Consider the following 26,432-nt stretch of genomic DNA (forward strand, 5'->3'; position numbering starts at 1 on the left):
CTCACGTAAAATCCAATGAAATGATAAATATTGTAGGTTGTAATTTGAAAATCTCAAATTCTGACGAATTCTATTTATCCAAATTGATGATATTCTCATAAACACAGGGTTTTTCACTGTTAATTTACCCCCCTTCGAATTCTATTACAAACAGAAAATCATAAAATATTACAAACAGAAATTGTACGATATCGAATGAATTTTTTCATAACGATTACGCCAGTTAAAATATAGTCTATTGATTTTACCAATTGTAAACACGTCTGCAAACGACTAGAAATGTCAGCTATGTAATTGCAGGGTCGTTTGTTCATCGTAGGTCCATGCTTGACCACCATTTTTTTTTCATTTGTCCAGATACCGTTCTAGAAATATCGGAAAAAAACTTTTTTCGGTTCATTTTCTGAGCAGCACCCGCAAATCGCAAAAACTTATTTTTGATGGTACAGATCGTTTGTCCACCATGAGTCCACTTTTGTCCACCAAATTTTCTTATTTCTCCACCAACCCAACCATAGAAATCAATCTTCTACCGTTTGAGAGATATGGAAAAATAAGATTTTTCGGTGCATTTCCTGAGCAACTCAGCCAAATTACGAAAACGATGGTAAATATCTTTTGTCCCAACGTAGATGGAAATGTGATACATATTCTGAAAGAGCAATATCTCTTCTAGTAATAAATCTGAGAATTTTATCTATCTAGGTACAGCCGTTCGGTCTTGATAAATTTTTAACTGAACTCAGCTTTTTCAGGATTTTTCGAAGGTCAGCTTTCGAGTCGTTTATCTCTCAAAAAAAGTAATCGTAGATGGAAATATGATACAAATTCTGAAAGAGCAACTCTTCTATTAATAAATCTGAGGATTTCATCCATCTCGGCGCAACCGTTCGGTCTTGACGAATTTTTAACTGAACCCATCTTAATCAGGATTTTTCGAAGATCAGCTTTCGAGTCGTTTATCTCTCAAAAAAAGTAACCCTAGATGGGAATGTGATACATATTCTGAAAGAGCAACTCTTCTACTAACAAATCTGAAAATTTCATCCATCTAAATGCAACCGTTGGGTCTTGACGAATTCTTAAGTGAACCCAGCTTTTTCAGGATTTTTCGAAGGTCAGCTTTCGAGTCGTTTATCTCTCAATAAAAGTAACCGTAGATGGAAATGTGATACATATTCTGAAAGAACAACTCTTCTAGTAATGAATCTGGGAATTTCATCCATCTAGGTGCAACCGTTCGGTCTTGACGAATTTTTAACTGAACCCAGCTTTTTCAGGATCTTTCGAAGGTCAGCTTTCGAGTCGCTTACCTCTCAATAAAAGTAACCGTAGATGAAAATGTGATACATATTCTGAAAGAGCAACTCTTCTAGTAACGAATCTGGGAATTTCATCCATCTAGGTTCAACCGCTCGGTCTTGACGAATTTTTAACTGAACCCAGCTTATTCAGGATTTTTCGAAGGTCAGCCTTCGAGTCGTTTATTTTTAAATAGAAGTAACAGTAGATAGAAATGTGATACATATTCTGAAAGAACAACTCTTCTTGTAATCAATCTGAGAACTTCATCCATCTAGGTGCAACTGTTCGGTCTTGACGAATTTTTAACTGAAACCCATCTTTTTCAGGATCTTTCGTAGGTCAGCTTTCGAGTCGTTTATCTCTCAAAAAAAGTAACCGTAGATGGAAATGTGATACATATTCTGAAAGATCAATTCTACTAGTAAGGAATCTGGATATTTCATCCATCTAGGTGCAACCATTCGTGTTGACGAATTTTTAACTGAACCCAGCTTCAGAGGTCAGTTTTCGAGTCGTTTATCTCTCAATAGAAGTAACCGTAGATGAAAATGTGATACATATTCTGAAAGAGCAACTCTTCTAGTTACCAATCTGAGAATTTCATCCATTTCGGCGCAACTGTTCGGTCTTGACGAATCTTTAATTGAACCCAGCTTTTTCAGGATTTTTCGGAGGTCAGCTTTCGAGTCGTTTATCTCTCAATAAAAGTAACCGTAGATGAAGATGTGATACATATTCTGAAAAAGCAACTCTTCTATTAACCAATCTGAGAATTTCATCTATCTCGGCGCAACTGTTCGATCTTGACGAATTTTTAACTAAACCCAGCTTTTTCAGGATTTTTCGAAGGTCAGCTTTCGAGTCGTTTATCTCTCAATAAAAGTAACCGTAGATGGAAATATGATACATATTCTGAAAGAGCAATTCTTCTTGTAATAAATCTGAAAATTTCATCCGTCTTGGCTCAACAGTTCGATCTTGACGAATTTTTAACTGAACCCATCTTTTTCAGGATTTTTCGAAGGTCAGCTTTCGAGTCGTTTATTTTTCAAGAAAAGAAAACGTAGATGGAAATGTGATACATATTCTGAAAGAGCAATTCTTCTTGTAATAAATCTGAAAATTTCATCCGTCTTGGCTCAACAGTTCGATCTTGACGAATTTTTAACTGAACCCATCTTTTTCAGGATTTTTCAAAAGTCAGCTTTCGAATCGTTTATCTTCCAGGAAAATCATAGTAGATCTAAACGTGATACATGTTCTGAAAGAGCAGCTCTTCTAGTGATATGAGTATACCCCGATTCAGCATCGTCTGCTCCCCAACTGTAAGTGAGTCAAAATTCAGTTACAAAACGTGACCTAAGCTAGCATTCCTACATACAAAACATAGCAAGTTGAAAAAAAGCTCGTCAAAACCGATTGCTAAGTCGCCGAATATAATTATTTGGATCCTGTGCAGGATCGTCTGCGCCTAGATAGTTGTTTTAGTCTAATGTGAGTCCCCCAGAGAGAGCTTCCAGCAGGCTTCATTTACCGGACTATTATATAGAGTCAGAGTTGTGTGAATGCGGAGATAATATATCAGACAAGACGTCAGCACTTCTGCCCAATTATACCGACGTTCATACACGCTTCACCTTCCTCCCTCTCGAGGCCGAACCGGTGAAACTTGCTCTTCTCAACATGCACCTGCTTGATAAATGACCGGAATTTGCACAGATTTCAGGGGTAGCGCAACTTAATTCCGGTCATTCCGTCTCATATTTCCTAGCGCTTTATCCCTCTTCAAATGTCAAATCCGGGTACTTCATCAAGGATAAGCTTCAAACTGGCGGACGGTATTTCATTTTTCAGGCGAAAAATGTTGAAGTATGACAGTTTTATTGTGCCGGATAAGAAGGTCGGGCGGACAGGCACGGCGCAATGACAGATGCACAGTTTTGTAGGTAATTATTAACGTCTATGTCCGCCATTGAAGCAAGAGGGATGATCATCCAGATGATGATGATGATGTACATGTAGGATCAACGATGGGTGTAGCCTTTTTTATGGGCATGAGTTACTAGTAATTCGAAGGCATTATACCGTGATTTAATCGAAAGGGGGGATGATTGGGGGAATTCATCCTGATGAATTCTTCGAAAAATCCTGAAAAAGATGGGTTCAGTTAAAAATTCGTCAAGACCGAACGGTTTCACCTAGATGGATGAAATTATCAGATTTATTACTAGAAGAGTTGATCTTTCAGAATATATTTCGCGTTTATATCTGCGTAAATTTTCCTGGAAGATAAACCACACGAAAATCACCTTCGAAAAATTCCCAAAAAGTAGGGTTCAGTTTAAAATTCGTCAAGACCGAACGGTTGCGCCGAGATGGATGAAATTCTCTGATTTATTACTAGAAGAGTTGCTCTTTCAGAATATGTAGAGTCATTCGGGGTAACTGAGCGCAGTGGGTAAGTGTGCGCAGTGCGTATATCTCGACTATGCCATGTATGAAAGAGGGGTTCATTTGGGTGAAGCAAGGGCGCAGAATCCCCAAATTAGTTTTTCGTAGGAGTGCGCCGTGCGACGTTTCGTTAACTTTTTATTTGCAATCAATCAAATTCACTAGTTTTCTTGTTAATATTTATCATCTCCGCAAATTCTGCCAGGTCCAAGTTCCGAGTCCGACAGTGTTAAACAATATTTTATTCGATCATGGGCATATTAATCTAAATATATAATAAAAAATTTTAGGTTCTCTTAGCTGCTCAACTCCATAAGAACGTCAATTCAAATTTTGACTTATTGGGGAAAGTGTGCGCGGGTAAGTGTGCGCATAGATTCATTATATGGGCATTAGTTCAGTGAGGAATAAATTATGACATTGTTGATTTTCTTGGTTAAGACTGGATCAATATTGTCCTATTTGTTCAGAAAAATATGAAGAGCCACCAACAGGGGAATGTATCAAGTGTTGTGTTCACCAAGAATTGTGGCACGAACAATAATGCACTGCTTGTAAAAAGGTATTGACAATAAACAGCATTTCTCTAATATTGTAACATTTTGATGACATTATTTTGTAATTTGTTTTGATTGTGTGGTTCATTAAGCACTGCGTTCACTTACCCCGTGAGGGTGCGCACACTTACCCGCAATACGAGGCATGTGTACGCACTCCGACTCTCTCTATTAAATTCTTTTTTGCGGAAAGAAAACGTTTTTGTTTGTTTGCTTTTTGATGTTTTCTTATAGATTAGAAAATTCTCTATCTTATGAATATGTTTTAGGTTTCCTAGCTTCAACATTTGAAACAGGGTATGGCTTGAAAGGCAAAAGTGCGCACAGTTGCCCCGAATGACTCTATCGCATTTCCATCTACAGTTACTTTTATTGAGAGATAATCGACTCGCAAGGTGACCTTCGAAAAATCATGAAAAAGATGGGTTCAGTTAAAAAGACCGAAAAGTTGCGCCGAGATGTAGTATAGTAGTTTTAAACGCAATACATACTCTGAAAGAGAAACCTTTTAAGTGATAAATATCGATATTTCATCCACCCCGGCGTAACTGCTCGATATTGAGGAAGTTTCAACTGAACCCAACTTTTTTGAAATTTTTCAAAAGCCATCTTTCGGGTCGTTTATCTTCCAGGAAAATTATCGTAGATCTAAACGTGATACATATTCTGAAAGAGCAACTCTTCTAGTAACAAATCTGAGAATTTCATCCATTTCGGCACAACCGTTCGGCATGGAGGAAGTTTCAACTGACCCCATCTTTTTGGGAATTTTACGAAGGTCAACTTTCAGAAAAATTATCGTAGATTGAAATCAAGTTGAATGTAATGCGCTTTAGATGAATTTGCTTCGCTAGGCGGAATGTCCAAATGTTTCTGTCATTGTCCTAAATGAGCGATTGCTAGTAACACATATACATATGTACATATATGTATATGCAATTAACATTTATACAAAAACTTATTTCAGCTCACCTGCAAGGATCCCAGACCACGATCCCAAGTCCAGGACAGTCAACCTCATTGATGGTTTCACACTCTCTCTTATCGCAAACACAAGCTGGTGCAGATAAGCCTCCGCAGAAGGCTATAACAGCCACGACCAAGAACACTAGCATGCTTTTCATCGTTTGGCGAACTGGAGGATCACATCACATCGAAGTTACATCATTTCTCGGAGACATTTGGTCCGGACCACCATTTTGTAGGGGCGTCAACCTGCAATCAAACCAATCAAACACTAAGCTCAAGCATAATTTTTGTGTATTCCAATTTTGGGTAGACAACATTGGTAGTGAAAATATTTCTTTTCGGTTTCTTCTAGTATATGGTAACCATTTCCACAAAATGAGTTTTTAAACCAAGACCCTTGTTTCGCTATCACAATAGCATCTTCAGGTGCATGGTTGAAGGTAAAGTCTGACCTTCACAGAAACACGTGTCGTGGTTTAATACCTCATTTTGTGAATATCGTTTAATGGTGTAATCTGTTTTAAGTTCAAACGAAGTCCATTCACTTTTATTTTAGCACTCAGTTGGCCGTGAAATGATTTCTTTAAGTTTTTGTAAGTAGAACGGAGTAAGTTTGTCAATCATGAAATGTCGTTAATGCCATAACGCCGTTGCCACAAATAATATTAATTTTTATTACGAAAATGCCGAAAGTGATTGAAAAAAGAGACAGGGTTTCAGGAAGTGCTATTTAGAATTCAGGTCCGCTCATTCAAATAATTATACCCTGATATTCTGAAATCCACAATACGTCAGACGGTAGCGAACATATTCAATGTAAGAGAATTTATATAATGTTTCATCTGAATCTAAACGACTTATATTTTAGCAAAATATTTCCACAATCAGAAAGATTGTGAATGAAGAGGATGATAAAGAATTTCCTTCTATTGGGAGACCCAAAAAAGTGGTGGCATTTGAGAATTTTATGTTTGAGTGAATTAAGGCGTAAAGTTTACTACAGGATTTTCGATGAATGTCATCGTAGAATAAGTTCCCGAAAATTTATTTTTCTATTTTTCATTTGACTTGTCCTATACATTGTAAATGTCTTAAAGTACCAATAAATACCTAATTATTAATATTAAATTAATGTATCAAGATGAACAGCAACAAATACGCGCCAGTTGTCCTGTTAATTGTTTATTCATGTGAAATTTTTGTTCAAAGGTGAAGTTCATCTTGACTTGAAACTTCCTTCAATTCCTTTTACTTATATTGATGCAAGATGATTTTTGTTGAAGAATTTAACATTCTTGTAAATATCTGTTAATTCCTTCGGGAGATACCCATTCCCAACCACTGCATCATGTGCATTTCATCTTCGGGTTTATATTTTTGAAATCTACAACTGATGTAACGTATTCAAACTTTAGCCAAAGAAGATAAAGAACATTAACTCTCCTCAAGTTAGTGCATATTATGATGATGATTATGATGATCTCTTGTATTTTCCATGCAAATAACTGGATTTGGTATGCCTTCAATCAGTTTGTATAAACTTCAATTATGTTCGTCACATATTTTCCGAAGAGATTTGACATTGCGATAAAATATGTAATAACAGAAACTTTTTCGTAGAACGGTCAACATAGCGTTGATTTAAAACCCAAAAATGTTTTGACACGCGTCATAACCCCACATTTTCGTACTATATAGAATGAAATATGTCAAATTTCCATGGCCAACCGACTGCTAAAATAAAAGTGAATGTAGTATACCTACCGGATTTTTGATGAATGTCATCGTAGAATAAGTTCCAGAAAATTAATTTTTCATTTTTCCTTTACATTATAAATGTCTTAAGGGATTAATAAATATATAATTATAATTATTATATCAAAGTATTAAAAATAAACATCCAAAAATACGAGCCAGTTGTCCTGTTTATTGTTAATTCATGTAAAAGTTGTTTGAAGGTGAAGTTTCTCTTGCCTCGAAACTTCCTTCAATTCTTTTGACTTCCATTGATGCAAAATGATTTTTGTTGAAGAATTTAACATTCTTGTAAGATTATCCGTTAATTCCTTCGATAGATACCCATTCCTAACTGCCTCATATGCATTCCATCTTCGGATTAATTTTTTGAAATCTTCAACTTATGTAACGTATTCAACCTTTAGCCAATGAAGATAACCAACATCAACTCTCCTCAAGCTACTGCATATTATGTGTCAATTATTCAATTTTCTTCCATAGCAAAAATAAACATATTTAAAAACTGATCTCTCGTATTTTCCATGCAAATATCTAGATACGGAATGCCTTCAATCAGTTTGTATGTTTTGACAAGCTTCATAACGCCACATTTTCGTACTAAACGGAGTGGAATGTGTCAAATTTCCATGGCCAACCGAGTGCTAAAATAAAAGTGAATGGAGTATAGGTGCATATCTTCTTGGTGTTCGTATATCCTTGAGTCAGTATCCCAGTTTATCCATCGACTCATTTCACTACTCTTCGGGTGAAAATTGCAGAGACATGTTCCAATTGTCTGCCTTGAATCTAATTGTTCCCAGAAACAGTTAATTATTATCTTTTTGGAGCGTTCATGATAATTACATTTGGTGTATGTATTTTCCAATGATACACCTATGTGTAGAATACTCTACACATAATTGAGCCGTCAAGCAAATGAACGGAACATATCAAAGTTCCGAACAAAGTTAATAACTGGCAACGGATTGGATAATAGGGATGCTCAGAACCATTCATCCCTTCGAGTAGTATGGTCTTGGAAGCCGAGTTGATTAGCGGAGAAAATTACATAATCCGAAATATGAAGCCGGCAGGCTAAAGGATTTCATAACTCAATTTGAAATTGCTGCCGACCAGCTCAGGAGCTGTGGTTGATGCTGATGAAAAAGTTATCTTTATGTTCCATGTTTCCTTACTCGTTATCTGATTTTTATTTCGTTCCATTCGTGCTGTTCTGAAAGTTAGTTATTGAAATTTTGATGGTTTGTTCTGATGCCGCTGATTTGTTTCGTTGGAGAAGCCCGTACAAGAAGAGAAGCAGAGAAAGTGATGAAGGGGGCATCATTCCCTCTCACATCCCAAATTATCAAGACGAATTTGGAAGTTATATGGGGAATCCGGGAGAGTTGAACCCCTTTTCACTATGAAGCCATCTAAGTTGTATCTGTAAATGGTAGCAATTCATTTTTTTGCGTGAAGATATCATGCCCAGATAGGTAATGATTGATAATAGTAGAGTGATGGTGAAATGAACATTTTGAGTACAGCAATTCTTTTTTTAGGAACCGAAAATTGACTCATGTCTCCCTAACCCATGGTAGAGTTGAACAGGGGGCGAGAGAGACTTGACCATAAGTTTGTTCATCAGGAAAAACATTGAAAGAAAACAATTTCCAATGACCAACGATTGTATATGTCAAGGTTTTCATCATCAGATGTATGAGCGTATGAGAAACATATTTTCTATTTCAGAGTCACTCTCACTTATTTCCGAGATGTTTTTTACTTTCTTGAACCTTTGTATATTTTTTTATATTCATTGCTATTTTTCAATTTTCTTTTTATGAAGCAAACTATTATCTTAGCTCAGTGCAAGAAACTTGGACCACTGATTATTTCTCCCGACCATAGCATGGGTCAAGTCTCCCGCACTCCCTTTTAGTATATTCAACGGATGTTTACTTGAAACTTGAAAAAGCAAATAGCTTACACAAAACAAAATTTGAGATCGTGTGAAGCTGTAAAGAAAACTGTTGTTTCATTGCCATCTATTATACTCGATGAATACACTGCGCAAAAAAATTAACGCACATTCTGAAAATCTCAATTTTAATGAAAGTTAACTCTACATTGACTTTATAACTTATTTTTTATGTTCTCTCGGGAAGGTTTTGAACGAAACAAGACACATTAAATGGAAGAAAAATTCAGGATTTCACCGAATCTTATGTGAAAGAAGAGAAATGAACAATTTTCAAAATACTGAAATGCTGATAAGTGATTTAATACTTGGTATTTCCACCCCTTGAGTTAATTACAGCTCGGCAACGACGGTTCATACTCAAAATGAGTGATCTTAAAATGTTCTGATCTAATCCTTCCCAGATTTCTCCGAGTTGGATTCCTAAGTCATTGAAAGTAGCTGGATGATTTTCTGAACTTCTCAGTCTTCTATTGAGGTTGTCCCAAACCTGCTCAATCGGATTGAGATCTGGACTTTTTGCTGGCCATTCCATTCGAGAGACTTCAACCTCTTCAAGGTACTCCTGAACGATGCGCGGACGATGGGGTCTGGCATTATCGTCCATAAAAATGAAATTTTCACCAATGTATGGAGCAAATGGCACCTACATGCTTTTCAAGAATGTTCCTTATATACTTATCAGCATTCATAGCTCCATTATCAACGACCACTAGGTCTGTGCGAGCAGTCAAAGATATTCCACCCCATACCATAATCGATCCTCCCCCGAAACCAGAAGTATTCAGGTAATTGCACTGAGCATATCTTTCATGTGGACGTCTGTATACAAGGGAACGTCGATCATAATGGTTGAGGCAGAATCTAGACTCATCTGTGAAGAGAACTCTTTCCCAATCGGCCTCTTCCCAATGGATATGCTCTCTCGCAAAATTCAAACTGGGGGTAAGAGCTGGGCCTCTTGCCGCGACACGAGGCCTTAAATCATATTATCTGAGGCGATTTCTTATTGTCTAAGTGCTAATTTGCACCTCATGAGTTTGCTCCAACTGAATTTGAAGAAGGCGAGCGGTTGCAACCGTTGTCTCAACGAAGAAACTCTCAAGTAACGTTCTTGAATGGCAGTTGTTACCTGTGGTCTACCCTGTCCTGGTCTTCGGACATTCATACCTGTCTCCCTGAATCGCTGCAATATTCTGGACACACTTGTATGGGAAATTCCAAACATTTCTGCAATTCTTGTGTATGTCCACCCTTCTTCTCGCAAAACTACCGCTTGGGCACATTCCTCTTGGGTCAAATTGCGTGTTTCGCGTTGCATAGCGATCGAGTGTAGAAAATCAAACGAAAGAAAAACTATTGATCACTAGAATTGATCGAGAACAACTGATTTTAGAATGGAGCCAATACATTCAAAATCAGATAATATCATCTTTTTTTATTCCTGCTGGGAAAAAAACCTCTGTATTGAAGAAAACCGTTGAAAGTGGATAACATATGCATGCATAATTCTGATAAAAATAATTATCATTGAGAACACCTTCAGTTGTAGAATAAATTTGAGATTTCCATAATGTGCGTTAAGTTTTTTGCGCAGTGTATTCACATATCTCAATTTCAATTCCTCCTTCAAAATATCGAACTGATACAACTTGGAGGTTGCACGAAAGCAGCAATAAATTATACATTAATTTTCGAGGTCAGCGATAAAGTGAAGACTTTTTACCTCACCTCCGTCTCAGTTCAACGGCGACGAATCCACGAAACGTGGAATACCCCGAGAAAATAGGGGATATATGAGAGCCGCATAATTTTATTCATATCGCCCCTGAACTCGAAAGACCCTATATGAAAAGTTTCTGCGGCACTCGGCGAAGCGTAAATTTTTTGCACCGCCAAGTAAATATGAAAAGTTGAGATAGTCCCTGCTTTTAAGTTGTTTTAATACCCGACTGTATTTTGAGGCATGACTCGCTAGATTGGCCGGTTAGGTTCCTGAATTATTTAGAAGATAAGAGAAAGTTCGTTGATAGATCGATAAAATATGAAGGCGAAACATGTCTTGGCTGGAGAATGTTTTTTCAGGGTTGATTTTACGTCAAATGGGAGTAATACACTTCCACTGAAGCGAAAACTGTAAAAAAAAATCATCAGTGACCATTTCTGCTACTTCTGCCGTGATGTCTATTTTTCAAAAGAATGAACTACGTTGATATGTTCCAATGGAAATGCTAAATTCATAGATTTTGGAGAAATGTTTTTTTATATTATATCATCCGCTATTACACAGGGTGTATTTGAAGGTGAGGCTTTTTACAACAGCAGGTAGAACTGGTCAAAATGAAGCGTTTCACCAAAAATCACTCAGAAAAAACTTTCAAAATAACAAAGTTGAAAAAAAAAATTGAAAATGATTACTGAAATAGATCCCCACGTTGTCTAGTGCACGCTTGCACCCTTGCACGCTTTTGGTCAACATTCAAACATTTGGGTATCCATTTTGCAGCAATTTTTCTCATGTCCAAATTGACGTAAACTATATGATGAACTCGTTCGTATGAAATATTCAGTGCTCCAGATATCCGTTTTAGCTCAATTCGACGTTCTGATAAAATCATGTCATGAACTGCATCGATATTTTCGGGAACTGACACAGAAACTGGCCTTCCCAATCGGTCATCATCTCCAATGGAATATTCACCTTTTTTGAATCTTGCAGTCCAATTTTTCACGGTCGCATACGAAGGACATTGATCACCAAGGGTACTAAGCATATCTTCGGAAATCGGCTTACCTCTTAACCCCTTTAAATAAAGGTACTTGATGATTACTCGATACTCCAATTTTTCGATTTTCACAGTTTCGGTGGACATCTTCTTTCTTTTAATTAATTGCGTAACTCTGGTTCACTTTCTTGACCTCAAACTTTACACTGACACTTCTAATGAGTTATTGTTCGTTGCTATGGTAACGCAATAATTTTTTAATCGTGGAACTAGTCTAGGCTAGGTTATCTATGGTCTAGGCTAACTAATTACCAATTCATCCTCGATTCCACTTCGATCTTAAGGTCTATTAGTAGTATTAATTGTGCCCCCAACAGAATTATTCTAAAAAGGTGAGGCTTTTTTTGTAGAATTGGTCAGAATGAAGCTTTTCACCAAAAATCACCTATACAAAACTTTCAAAATGACAAAGTTGAAAAAAAATTGAAAATGATTACTGAAATAGATCCTAATACGACCCTAAACCGTTTGTTAGCTGAATTATAGCAAAGCAGTGGGAAAAAACTTATCTCCTGTTTCGACCATGTGGTTTCGTTTAAGATATTGGCTCGTTCCTTATTTACCTGGTAATGAAAATGGAAACTTAGGATTGACGAATTGTTCTCAATATTTTTAGTAGCTTACTCGATTTTATGAAATGGCCCATTTCGATACCAACTGACAGAAGAGACTCAGGACACAAGTGTGAAAAAAAAGAATATTACTTCAAAATCTCACCACTAAAATTCGTCTAAATTATTCACGAATTTTTTCACAATGGGCATCACAATCTTCTTGTTCGAACATTCCAACAATCGTCGTAAAAATGGGATGAAATGGGGAAACATCATAGCACTCCTTCAACATAACTAACATAATCACTTTCAAGAAACTGCCTCGATTTTCTGAATTTTTTCACCCTAAATTGCACGATACCGATGATCTTGGTACTAGACCATTCATTGTCCAGCCATATGTTTATGTTTTCTTTCGTTTTTCTGAAGCCGGAGTCACCTTCCACAATCCCGTACTTGAAATTTGATTAAATTGTGTCTAATTTTTCTAGAGGTTGTTTCTCAGCCATCTTGGATATTTTATATAGACAATTTTTGGTGAAACGACTTGTTTTAACGAGTTCTACCTTCTGTCAAAAAAAAGCCTGACCTTTGAAAACACCCTGTTTGTATTTTCAATTCGTTTTCAATTCTTGAACGGTTTGAGCTGTTATTATATAATATAATAATGAGAATAATGATCAGAATATGAAGAGAATGAAATGAGACTTGGCATTAATTTTTGAGTTCAGCTTTTTATATCGAAATCCCAGGTACTCTATAAAGGGTAGCTGTTTGACTCGTACAAATATTTTAACGCTTTTTCGGTATAAGATACAGACTGTTGAAAAACCATAAAAAAAATTTATCTCACAATCGATTTCATCGAATGAAATGAAAATGGTTTTTCATTTATTTGATGAATCTTCCACTATGACCATTACGTAGCATAAAAATACCAAAAATTCAAAGAACCCAACTGTTGAAACTAATTAACACGCTATCTAATGTACCTATATTTGAACGTTTTGTAAAATAAAAGTATTCTTCGTATATTCTCGTATAATGCGCCGTTTTCGAGTAATTTGATGTTCGAAATTAGACAATATCTGTTGAATTCGAAAAATTAGGTAATTTAAAAAAAAAATCCACACACCTGTATTGTCACAGATTCAGATGGTCATTCTGAAGATAATTTTGTTTTTCCAAGGGTGGCACAGCTTATTATGAAAATTTAAAATGGCTATATCTTTTTTTACCAGAGCCGAATCGGCAAAAATGGTATGGGAAAAAGAACCTCAAGAATCTACTGTTCAAATATTTGTACGAATCATAGGTATGCGTTCAAAAAAATTCGTCGTCAAGTAGGCCATGGAAATTTGAAGCTAAACGCTCTGTTACTGAACGTAGGTTATTTGATGACATTCACCTATTCAACATATTCCGTTATTTTTTATGGAAAGGCACTTTTTCAGAAAAGATTCAATAATATGAATTCTTCCAACGTGTGAAAAGCATTTCTTTGTTCCTCAAATGTTTGAGTTTAATAATTTGTCCTATGCATTTTCCGTTTAATGGTTTTTGAGTTCCCTCCTATATTTGGTCATAAAATTATTGATGTTCATTCCATAACTCATTTTACAGACCTTTTAAACTTCATGACCATAAACGTAAATTTTGTCATTTTTGACCGACGCATTCGCCATTCTGTATTCAGTTCTTCACATATATATATTAGAATATATATATATTAGTATATAAGAATTAGGCATGCAAACTGCCAATTATCTTTGAAATTGATGATGCAATGTCTGCAATGAAGATGCCAAGCAGCTATGGATAAATGCTTTGAATTCAAGAACTATAAAGTTTAGAAATCTTCAGAATTTCGTTTTTTTGTAAAATTTTATACTGTTGTATTCTCTTGAAATTCAAAGATTATAAAGTTAACTCTATAATCTCAATATCTCAATATCCTAACCTGAAAAACTCCACATATTGAATTCTTTCTGGAGAGAAAACAGTACCTAATTCATTCAATATTCTTAACTTTGTACGGGCAGTCTATTTTCAATAGATCGAGCATATTCGAGGAAGATATGTTATTGCAAACCTTGGTTCCAATACAAGGATGATTTATTTATAAGAATAAACTGGTTGAAAGCCTAAATTCCAGTGAATATAAGGTCTGGAATGAAACTCTGATTCAGATATTCTTCAGCTCCTCTAGAATTCACCTTATGAAACAAATTCTCAAATTCGTGAGTGACTGGAAGATTCAGAAATTTTGCTCTTCTTTTTTGTGAGAAAATCTTCTGAAATTTGTAAAGAAGCACAGGTAAGAACTTCTGAATTAACGGTTAAAACACGTTGTATATTAGAAAGGGATAGTTTCAAATGTCTTAATTTCCAGCGTTTTCAAATGTGTTTTAAGGGTTTTTGCACGAATCCAAAATTTGTGTTCCATGGGATATTATATTTAGCTACAATAGGATTCAACAAGCACCACACACATACGGGTTGCAGACCACAATTGGAACTAATCCTCTGTTTATGATTTCGCAGAATGTGTTAAATGAGAATTCAGAGAGCAGTTTCCATGTATTTGTTCAACATCTGGCCGGGATTTCATTTCTTTGTTAGTTTTATTGCATTATTCCCAGATTTTGCGAGTTGAATTTTCATAATATAATGAAGGGTTGGGATATGGGGAATAGAAAAAATTCCAAAAACTTCCAAAATGTTCGGATACCGATATGAAATGTAGGAATTAAATTCTCCATTAGGAAATTCCCGGAGTTGAATGATTATTCAGTTAAAAAAATTTTGATATATCTACAGCTTTCGTACAAAAATGTTGAATAAATTATCCTAACCTCATGCAGATTTACAAGTACAGTGGCGTAGGGTGAACAAATCCGCATTAGCAAAGCTTTCCGAACTGAAATGTGAAATGCACTGATTTGCCCACACTCTGTGAATACAAAAGCGAAGCCGAACACGTAGGTAGTTGTGGAATCTAAGTAATCTGTCTGAGATTCATATTAAGGTAAATAAATTGTTTATCTGGAAAGTTTCTACACAATTAAACCTATTGCTGAGGATTTATTACCGCTGTTTCCGTAGGTAGATATTCCTAAAGGAGACAATCAGTTCTGCTTTATCCTGTTGCTCAAACAATTTTAGAATGTCGAACTGTAAACCCATGTCTTCACACCAGTTATTAATTATTTCAAGAAAACACGTGTAACACGAACAAATTGTACTACACAACATACACAAAAAGGGAATGGAGAATTTCAATTTCGAAGATTCGTTGTGCTACTTTTACTGTTCATTTATATTTGACTATTTTTGGTGGGAAATTCTTGAAATGCATGAGGTATCGGTGCAAAGTCTAATTTATTTTTTTTGTCCGGAAAATTGTGGAAAGTCATTTTCTTTTTCGCTTCCGAATGTATTATGGTTGGCTTTGCCCAATGAACAACCTTTTTATTTTTCATGAAATATCCTTGAAAACTACATATCAGTAGGAGGTCAGTAGCGGGATAAAAATGTCATTTGAATTTGAATGGGGTGGAATTCACTCTGGTTAAAATCAAAAACCTATTAAGAATTTCATATTCGAGAGATGCCCCAACTTTTTGAACAAATCAAGAAGGCAGCTGTTAAATATCGATATACAGGGAGTTTTCAAAGGTGAAGCTTTTTTTGACAGAAGGTAGAACTCATCAAAATAAGTCGTTCAACCAAAAATTGTCTGTACAAAATATCCAAGATGGCTGAGATACAACCCCAATAAGTACAACAACATTTCATTGAATTTCAAGTACGGGACTGTGGAAGGTGACGGCATCGTAAAAACGAAAAAAAAACATAAACATATGGCTGCACAATGAATGGTTCAGTACCAAGTACATCGGATTAGATGAATCAGGTCACTTTTGAGAGAATCATTATTGTTGTATTGTGCAATTTAGGGTGAAAAAAAATTTAGAAAATTGAGGCTGTTTCTTGAAAATACTTATGTTAGTTATGTTGAATAAGTGCTTTGATGTTTCCCAATTTTATCCCATTTTTACGACGATTGTTGGAATGTTCGAACAAGAAGATTGTGATGCCCAAAGTGAAAAAATTCGTGAATAATTTAGACAAATTTTATCTGTGAGATTTTGAAGTATTATACTATTTTTCACACTAGTGTCCTAAGTCTCTTCTATCAGTTGGTATCGATATGAGCCATTTCATAAATGTGTAAGTTACTTAAAAATAATAAGAACAATTCGGCAATTCTAAGTTTCCATTTTCATACCAACGTAAATATCGAACGAGCCAATATCCTAAACGAAACCATATGGTCAACTCAGAAGATTTTTCCCACTGCTTTGCGATAATTCAGCTAACAAACGATATAGGGTCGTATTAGGAACTATATTTCAGTAATCATTTTCAATTTTTTTTTTTAACTTTGTCATTTTGAAAGTTTTGTAACGGTGACTTTTGTTGAAACGCTTCATTTTGACCAGTTCTACCTTCTGTTGAAAAGAAAGCCTCACCTTCAAATACATCCTGTATAATAACCTTTATTTTTCTGTTTTGTTCTCATCGGAGCATTATAATGAAACTACAACGATTGAAAATGCAAAAGATTCCCAAATTTCAAATGGTACTAATTCGGCTTAGAACAAAAAATTATCTGTAAGAACAGCAGCTTTCATTATCGCATCAATTCAAAAACATCCCTTGTATGACCCTGAAATAACCACCGGCTGACTGAATAAATTTTTCAATAACCAAAATTCGAGAGTAATTGAGACAAGGTAAGTTAACTTATTAGATAGGTGATGCAGCAACTCCCTGTGGTATCTTAAATCCAGATAATTAATTAGAAACTCTCTCTGGAAAGTTTAATCTTTAAATACATTAGGTTATAGTGGAAAATGGAATGTAGTATCTCAAGAAGAGACTTTCGGGAGAATGAAGTAATGCGTGAACTTAACATGTGAGTATGAAATATACATATGTGGCTTAATATCACTTGTGGAAATTCTACAGATTCCATTATTATAAGCAAAGCTTTTCCAAAGATTTGTACTAAATGCTTGTTGTGTGAAAGCACTAGAAATTTTTTTGTAGCTACTACCGATTTGAGTAGGTACTATTATTGTAGAATTTCAAAAGAAAAATACACAGGGTGGTCCTTTCGAAATAACACATGCCACACTGTGCCACCCCTGGAGGAGCAAAATTACCTTCAAAATAATTAGCTAAATCTGTGACACTATGTTGCAAGCTGAATGAATATTTGAACCTTTTGTAAATAAAAGTATTCTTCATATTTTCTCGAATATTGCGCCTTTTTGAATAACTTGATGTTCAAAAATAAATAAAAAACTGTGAAATTGGAAAAATTGGGTACTTTGACCGAATGCAACTCTGCTTTTTTCATACGTATCATATCTTTTCCTGATGGAAATAATCCAAAATTTCAATCAAAGTTGGTTAACGTAGAAAAAATTCACGAAAAATGTAGTATGGTAAGAAATTTTTTTAAAAACACAAGAACTCAAATATCTCGGAAACTGTTGATTTTTGGTTATCAATAAATATGGCTCAAACGACAGCAAATGAGTGATACTAACACCTCCTCCAAGGTTCACGTCTAATTTGGAAACACCAAGAGGGGCTTAACGTTGAGGCTCACTCATTTCTCTATCAGTTACCAAAACTGCCTGCCTTAACTAAGTCGGTGCAAACTGGCATCAGTACTCTAAAAATCTAATTGCTTCAACAAAGTGCAAGTATTGGCGAGCCTTGTGTGAAAAATTGGTGCCTAGTGCCCAAGACACCATACTCCATTCACATTTATTTTAGCAGTCGGTTGGCCATGAAATAATTTTCTCAAGTTTTTGTAACTAGAACGGAGTTAGGTTGGCACTCATGAAATGTCGTTAATGTCATAACGCCGTTGCCACAACTAATATCAATTTTTATTACGAAAATGCCGAAAGTGATTGAAAAAAGAGACAGGGTTTCAGGAAGTGCTATTTAGAATTCAGGTCCACTCATTCAAATAGTTATACCCTGATATTCTAAAATCCACAATACGTCAGACGGTAGCGAACATATTCAATGTAAGAGAATTTATATAATGTTTCATCTGAATCTAAACGACTTATATTTCAGCTGAATATTTCCACAGTCAGAAAGATTGTGAATGAAGAGGATGACAAAGAATTTCCTTCTATTGGGAGACCCAAAAAAGTGATGGCATTTGAGAATTTTATGTTTGATTGAATTAATGCGAAAAGTTTACTACAGGATTTTCGATGAATGTTATCGTAGAATAAGTTCCCGAAAATTGATTTTTCTATTTATCATTTGACTTGCCCTATACATTGTAAATGTCTTAAGGTACCAATAAATGCCTAATTATTTATTAATCTATCAATGAATTAAGACAAACAGCCACAAATACGAGCTAGTTGTCCTGTTAATTGTTTATTCATGTGAAATTTTTGTTCAATGGTGAAGTTCATCTTAACTTGAAACTTCCTTCAATTCCTTTTACTTATATTGATGCAAGATGATTTTTGTTGAATTATTTGACATTCTTGTAATTATCTGTTAATTCCTTCGGGAGATACCCATTCCCAAAACCACTACATCATATGCATTTCATCTTCGGGTTAATATTTTTGAAATCTACAACTGATATAACGTATTCAAACTTTAGCCAAAGAAGATAACGAACATTAACTCTCCTCAAGCTTGTGCATATTATGATATTATACTGATCTCTTGTATTTTCCATGCAAATAACTGGATTTGGTATGGCTTTAATCAGTTTGTATAAACTTCAAATATGTTCGTCACATATTTTCCGAAGAGATTCGACATTGTGATAAAATACGTAATAACAGAAACTTTTACGTCGAACGGCAACATAGCGTTGATTTAAAACTCAAAAATGTTTTAACAAGAGTCATAACCCCACATTTTCGTACTATACAGAGTGAAATGTGTCAAATTTCCATGGCCAACCGACTGCTGAAATAAAAGTGAATGGAGTATATAGCACCAGTGCTGGAAGCACCTTTCTTCATTGCTCTTTACATAATATCTGTTTACAACAGTAATCCAAAATGTTATAATCACATATCTGGAACCAACGATTCAGGATGACAACTGTTGAATATTTTGGATGACCGAGTTTCCACTTTTCGATTACGGTCGATAAAGAAAATGGCACTTTACAACCAATGAACTAAAATTTTATTCGTGTAACTGAGGATTCAAGAATCGTCCTCACCATTCGTTTAAAAAAAAATTAAAAACTTATTCCGTTCGCAGAGGACCATTTCAGGCGGGAAATATGCAAAACCGAACAGAAATCCCTCCGAACCATCTCAACTCACCAAGATTCAATCGGTGGAAAAGGAGAAAAGTGAATCACAACTTCAGCAGCGTCGCACAAAATTCAGTCTACCTCAATTTTTCAATTATAACTGGAACTTCCGCAAAGAATCGCTGGGATTTATCGACACTCGGGAAAATTCTCAGATTCAATTCGGCGTCGGGAATTGAAAAAAATCCGGCAGATAAGGACGCACAGACGAAGTTCGAAAAGTAATTAGGGGTTTCGAACGAGCGAAGTTCTGCGCCTTTTCAGGGAGAAAGTTCCGCTTATGATCTGGCGTGTGACAACTCAGGGGTGCTGCCAAAATCGCTTTTACGAGAGTTCGCGGAAAAACCGCGTACAGTGCGAACTTTCCTTGGTGGGTTTTATCCCGCACGTGATTTCTCAGGGCTGGAAAACCGCTACCGCCAAAAGCGAACTAACGGGGAATGATGAAAAGCGTGAAAACCGAGCGCATAGGTCTGAAATATGAAAGGAACGCCTGCGCGGTCAATTATGCACTGTATAGGTGCCGAAGAATCGGAATTTTCGGTAAGGTTAGTTTTCTTGCGGAGTCGAAAGGAAAAGCTGGAAAATTAAATCGATTCATCGCAGAAATAAGACGTATAATCAGAGTATTACGTCAGGTTGGAGCTGTGGCGCAATTTGACCCAAGAGGAATGTGCCCAAGCGGTAGTTTTGCGAGAAGGATGGTGGACATACACAAGAATTGCAGAAAGGTTTGGAGTTTCCCATACAAGTGTGTCCAGAATGTTGCAACGATTCAGGGAGACAGGTATGAATGTCCGAAGACCAGGACAGGGTAGACCACGGGTAACAACTGCCATTCAAGAACGTTACTTGAGAGTTTCTTCGTTGAGACAACGGTTTGCAACCGCTCGCCTCCTTCAAATTCAGCTTGAGCAAACTCATGAGGTGCAAATTAGCACTCAGTCAATAAGAAATCGCCTCAGAGAATATGATTTAAGGCCTCGTGTCGCGGCAAGAGGCCCAGCTCTTACGCCAGCCCATCGAAGGGAGCGTTTGGATATTGCGAGAGAGCATATCCATTTGGAAGAGGCCGATTGGGAAAGAGTTCTCTTCACAGATGAGTCTAGATTCTGCCTCTACCATTGTGATCGACTTTCCCTTGTATACAGACGTATACATGAAAGATATGCTCAGTGCAATTTTCTGAATACTACTGGTTTCGGGGGAGGATCGATTATGGTATGGGGTGGAATATCTTTGACTGCTCGCACAGACCTAGTGGTCGTTGATAATAGAGCTATGAATGCTGATTAGTATATAAGGAACATTCTTGAAGAGCATGTAGTGCCGTTTGCCCCATACATTGTTGAAAATTTCATTTTTATGGACGATAATGCCAGACCCCATCGTGCTCGCATCGTTCAGGAGTGCCTTGAAGAGGTTGAAGTCTCTCGAATGGAATGGCCAGCAAGAAGTCCAGATCTCAATCCGATTGAGCAGGTTTGGGACAACCTCAATAGAAGGCTGAGAAGTTCAGAAAATCGTCCAGCTACTCTTAATGACTTAGGAATCCAACTCGGAGAAATCTGGGAAGGATTAGATCAGAACATTTCAAGATCACTCATTTTGAGTATGAACCGTCGTTGCCGAGCTGTAATTAACGAAATTGGTGGAAATACCAAGTATTAAATCACTTATCACAATTTCAGTATTTTGAAAATTGTTCATTTCTCTTCTTTCACATAAGATTCGGTGAAATCCTGAATTTTTCTTCCATTCAATGTGTCTTGTTTCGTTCAAAACCTTCCCGATAGAACATAAAAAATAAGTTATGAAGTCAATGTGGAGTTAACTTTCATTAAAATTGAGATTTTCAGAATATGCGTTAATATTTTTGCGCAGTGTACCTATTCATCGAGTAAAATAGATGGCAATGAAGCAACAGTTTTCTTCACAGCTTACAGCTTCACAAGATCTCGAATTTTGTTTTGTGTAAGATTATCATAGCTACTTGCTTTTTCCGTAAGAAGTTTTTCACTCTAATTTTGATTAAAAATTTTTAGAGAGTATTCACAAAAATTGCTGAATTTTGTTTCAAGTTTTCATCTACAACTTTATTTCAAATGTCAATTAACCCATAATTTTCTTATGAAAATATGATAAATCCAATGAAAAATGTTCCATCAACCAAAGGTCTAAATTCATATTCACTGATGGTGATAACGATCTATAGTTTATAGTTTGGGGTTATGTAAAATTCTACTGCAACCTCAAGGTCTATTGTGCCCCCAACAGAACTGTTCTACCAAATACTTGCCCTACAGTTCCAGAGTTACAAAGAACTTCAGTATCTTGGAGGACTTCAAGAAAGCTACGAGGATATATTGAAAAAGTCTAAACCTACTATAGAAACAAACAAAATTTCAATGCCAAAATATTTTCTTACTCAACATATTCTCCTCTCAATTGGATGTTTCTTCTTGCTCTGCAAACCAGACCTCCACAGCTTTTATTATCTCCTCATTGGTAGAAAATTTACGACCTTTTAAACTTTTTTTCAGTTGAGGAAAGAGATGGAGCCAAATTTGGTGAATAAGGGGGGTATTCTAGTAATTCAAACCCTAAATCACGAATTGTTTGCATGGCAACATAAGATTTCTGTGCAGGGGCGTTGTCCTTCAAAAACAAAACACCTTTGGATAGCTTTCCGAGTCTTTTCTCTTCAATTTTTCCCATAGAGTGGTCAGTGATGTCGAATAGTAATCTCCGGTTATTGTTCTAACCTTATCCAAAAATCAATCATGATTACTCCATGGAAATCCCATAAAATTGAAGCAAGAACTTTTCCAGCTAATTTTTGGACACGAAAATTCTTAGGTCTTGGAGAACCAGAGTGTCGTCATTCCATCGATTGTTGCTTTGTTTCTGGATCGTAGAAATGTAACGAAGTCTCATCCATAGTGACAATTCGGTTTAAGAAGTCTACATCGTTTTCAAATCGAGCACAGATCGAACGCGATGTTTCTACTCTTGCACGCTTTTGGTCAACATTCAAATATTTGGGGATCCATTTTGCAGCAATTTTTCTCATGTCCAAATTGACGTGAACTATATGATGAACGCGTTCGTATGAAATATTCAGTGCTCCAGATATCCGTTTTAGCTCAATTCGAAGGTCTGATAAAATCATGTCATGATGAGCTGCATCGATATTTTCTGGAACTGACACAGAAACTGGCCTTCCCAATCGGTCATCATCTTCAAGGGAATATTCACCTTTTTAGAATCTTGCAGTCCAATTTTTCGATTTTCACAATTTCGGTGGACATCTTCTTTCTTTTAACTCATTGCGTAACTCTGGTTCACTTTCTTGGCCTCAAACTTTACACTGACACTTCTAATGAGTTATTGTTCGTTGCTATGGTAACGCAATATTTTTTTATGCGTGGAACTGGTCTAAGCTAACTAATTACCAATTCATCCTCGTATGTTACATTCCACTGCGATCTTAAGGTCTATTACTAGTATTAATTGTGCACCCAACAGAATTATTCAAACAAGATGAGGCTTTTTTTGTAGAACTCTTCAGAATGAAGCTTTTCACCAAAAATGACCTATACAAAACTTTCAAAATGACAAAGTTGAAAAAAATGATTACTGAAATAGATCCTAATACGACCCTAGACCGTTTGTTAGCTGAAATATTGAAAAGCAATGGGACTTATCTCTTGATTCGGCCATGTGGTTTCGTTTAGAATATTGGCTCGTTCGATATTTACGTGGTAATGAAAATGAATACTTAGGATTGCCGAATTGTTCTCAATATTTTTTAGTAACTTACACGATTCTTTTAAATGGCTCATTTCGATACCACCTGACAGAAGACACTTAGGAGACAAGTGTAAAAAATAGAACTATGCTTCAAAAAATCGGCGCACCCAGGGGGGGACAAGGGGGCTCGTGCCCTCCCCCCAAGAGTCGAAAAGCTAACTGATTTTTCTATGGTAAAACCGTAAAAAACTACTTTCATCAAGCTTGCAGCTAGGCGTGCCCCCCTATATCATTATGGGTGCGCCACTGCTTCAAGAGCTCACCAATAAAATTCGTTTAAATTATTCACGAACTTTTTCACAATGGGCATCACAATCTTCTTGTTCGAACATTCCAACAATCGTCGTAAAAATGGGATGAAATGGGGAAACATCATAGCACTTTTTCAACATAACTAACATTTTCAAGAAACTGCCTCGATTTTCTATATTTTTGTTCAGTCTAAATTGCACGATACAACAACTATGTTTCTCTCAAAAGTGACCTGAAGCATATCTAATCCGATGAACTTGGTACTGAACCATTCATTGTCCAGCCATATGCTTATTATATTGTATCTAGGTTTATTTCTACCTTCTGTTAAAAAGGACTCACTTGTGAAAACCCTCTGTGACAGTATTTAATTCGATCAGGAATTGTGGTTGTCTGAAGAACCAGCTCATGGTTTGACGAATGCTTTATTATGAGTAATTCCTCTATTTTCTCGATATAGGTTATATATAACACGTATCGTTCAAGAGTTAATGCATTTTGAGAGCGTAAAATTGTTAATGGAACAAACCACTGTATCTCAGAATTGCGTATCAGCAAGGAAAACAATGTCGTTATTTTCGACCCCCTCCTAAATGCCTATTTAATATGTGAAAGTTTCGAGGGTGTTTCACGTATAACGACCGTTTCTTCCTGAGCCAGACGTGTGAATCGAGTACACCCGCCTAACTACATAACTTTTCATTATGCCAAGCCTCCTCTATCGCATACCTGGAGTATGAGAACACGTACGGCGGAAAATTTATTGTGATCTAACGAAATTTGAACATCAGAAGTTTTCGAAAGTTTTCTCAAGTAGGTACCTGGTTTATTATCAAACTTTCAGCACCGACCAGACGATATAAAACTCAAAGTTCAACAGATAACGCTGCCAGGGAAGGGGCTCACGCTAATGAATTATGAGATTTGGCGACACGGGCAAACGAAGAGCCGAATAATTATTTCGAAATTTGTGCGTTTCTATTTCGGGGATGATTTCTTGCAGTTCTCAGGAAAATTCGGTTAATATAAGTAATATCGTCTTTAAATATAAAATATGATAATGTTATTGGTCGTTCTTCCCCCCCGATCCATGACCATGACTAATCGGCAGATATATACTCGGATGTCGACGCCAAAATTTTTTTTATTATTTCATCTTTCATTTAACTTGTAATGTTTGTTTGTACCTACATGTTAGTTTAGGTTGGTCAAGTCTTGCAAGTGAATTTTGACCCACTTCTTACAATTTGCAAGCTGGTGTTCATCGAAGAAAATACAGCCTGTCAGAATAGTAAAAAAAAACGATCTTGTACAGGATGGGCAAAATTGCCTGAATTACAACTTTTTCGTCCCAACGATGTAGAGGAAAATGCATGGCACATTACGGTCGTCTTTTTTCGAGAGACTAAATGCCATCAACTGCATTACTCTTCTTTTGTTTTCGAGTTATAGGTCAAAAATAAAATTTCAACTTTGGTCATTATCTCCGTTTCTGTTTAAGCTAGGATGTTGAAATGAAAACATTATACAGACACTTTTTTATAGCAATCCAGTGGTGTACTATGATTTTTTCCAACAGGTATATTTGCTGAGCTAAAACATAAAGATATATTTTTTCTTATGAAAACAGTAGTTTGAAATGACTTAGACTGAGAGTGATGTATAATATATTTCTGAAATGGTAAAAAAATGGCGATTCTTTCTAAGTCATTTCAAACTCCTGTTTTCATAAGAAAAAACACAACTTTATGTTATAGCTCACCAAATAAACCTGTAGGAAAAAATCATAGTGCGCCACTGGATTGCTATCAAAAAAGGGTCTCTGTATAATGTCTTCATTTCAACATCCTAGCACAAACAGAAACGGAGATATCGACCAAAGTTGAAATCGCCCAAATTTAAATTTTGGCTTATAATTCAAAAACAAAAGAAGATATAGAGGAATGCAGTTGATGGCATTATCAGTTTCTCAAAAAAAGACGACATGAATGGTACCTTCATTTTAATCTATCTCGTTGGGTTAAAAAGTTGTAGTTCAGGTATTACCAATTTTGCCCACACTGTACATGCGTGCCAGATTAAGATATGTGGTTTATTACATGTTGAAAAGTATACATTCTCTCAATCTGACAATTTAAACTTGACGAAAATGTGTGGAAGGGCGCCAAACTTGCAAAAAAAAAACGTCACTTGTACATTATTATTCTCGAGCGCGGTGATTTTTTTCTTATGTTGAAGCTTATTATTCAAGAATAACGGAAAAATATAATCTGACAGTTTTAGCAAGCCGAAACAAAAAAAATTGTCCAGAAAGGTCACAAAAATCAGTTTTTTTTATTATCTCCTCTACTGGATTTCAAAGTATTTTCGCAATTCTTATAAGAGTTGTTGAGCATAAGATTTTCTACAAATTTCATTCCTAGCAATTTTTTCTGAGTTCAAACATTTTTGAGATATATTGAGATGAATGTAAATCAGACTGGGATTCTACATTGACCTTGGCTTTTCGCATGTGTAGCTAAGCTCCTCGCCCTCATCACCATCTAGCTCAAAAACGGCTAGAAGTATCTAAAATTGCTTCAGACAAGAGTTGTATAGAATTATAATTACCTCGCTATAGTGCCTACCGCCGTCAAAACT

General features: G+C 36.0%; 1 protein-coding gene across 1 annotated transcript in view; it reads right to left on the reverse strand.

Moving 5' to 3' along the window:
* The window catches only part of LOC123316422 (insulin-like growth factor-binding protein 7), a 230,900-nt gene extending 210,750 nt beyond the window's left edge, over positions 1-20,150 (reverse strand). Inside the window, exons 1-2 of the mRNA XM_044902496.1 lie at positions 19,738-20,150; positions 5,286-5,528 (exon numbers count right to left, since the gene is read on the reverse strand). Coding sequence (XP_044758431.1) covers positions 5,286-5,437 — 152 coding nt within the window. The 5' untranslated portion in view covers positions 5,438-5,528; positions 19,738-20,150. The remainder of the gene's footprint in view (positions 1-5,285; positions 5,529-19,737) is intronic.
* Positions 20,151-26,432: the final 6,282 nt, after the last annotated feature.

This window comes from Coccinella septempunctata, chromosome 1 (genome assembly GCF_907165205.1).
Source record: "Coccinella septempunctata chromosome 1, icCocSept1.1, whole genome shotgun sequence".
In the NCBI taxonomy this organism is placed as follows: domain Eukaryota; kingdom Metazoa; phylum Arthropoda; class Insecta; order Coleoptera; family Coccinellidae; genus Coccinella; species Coccinella septempunctata.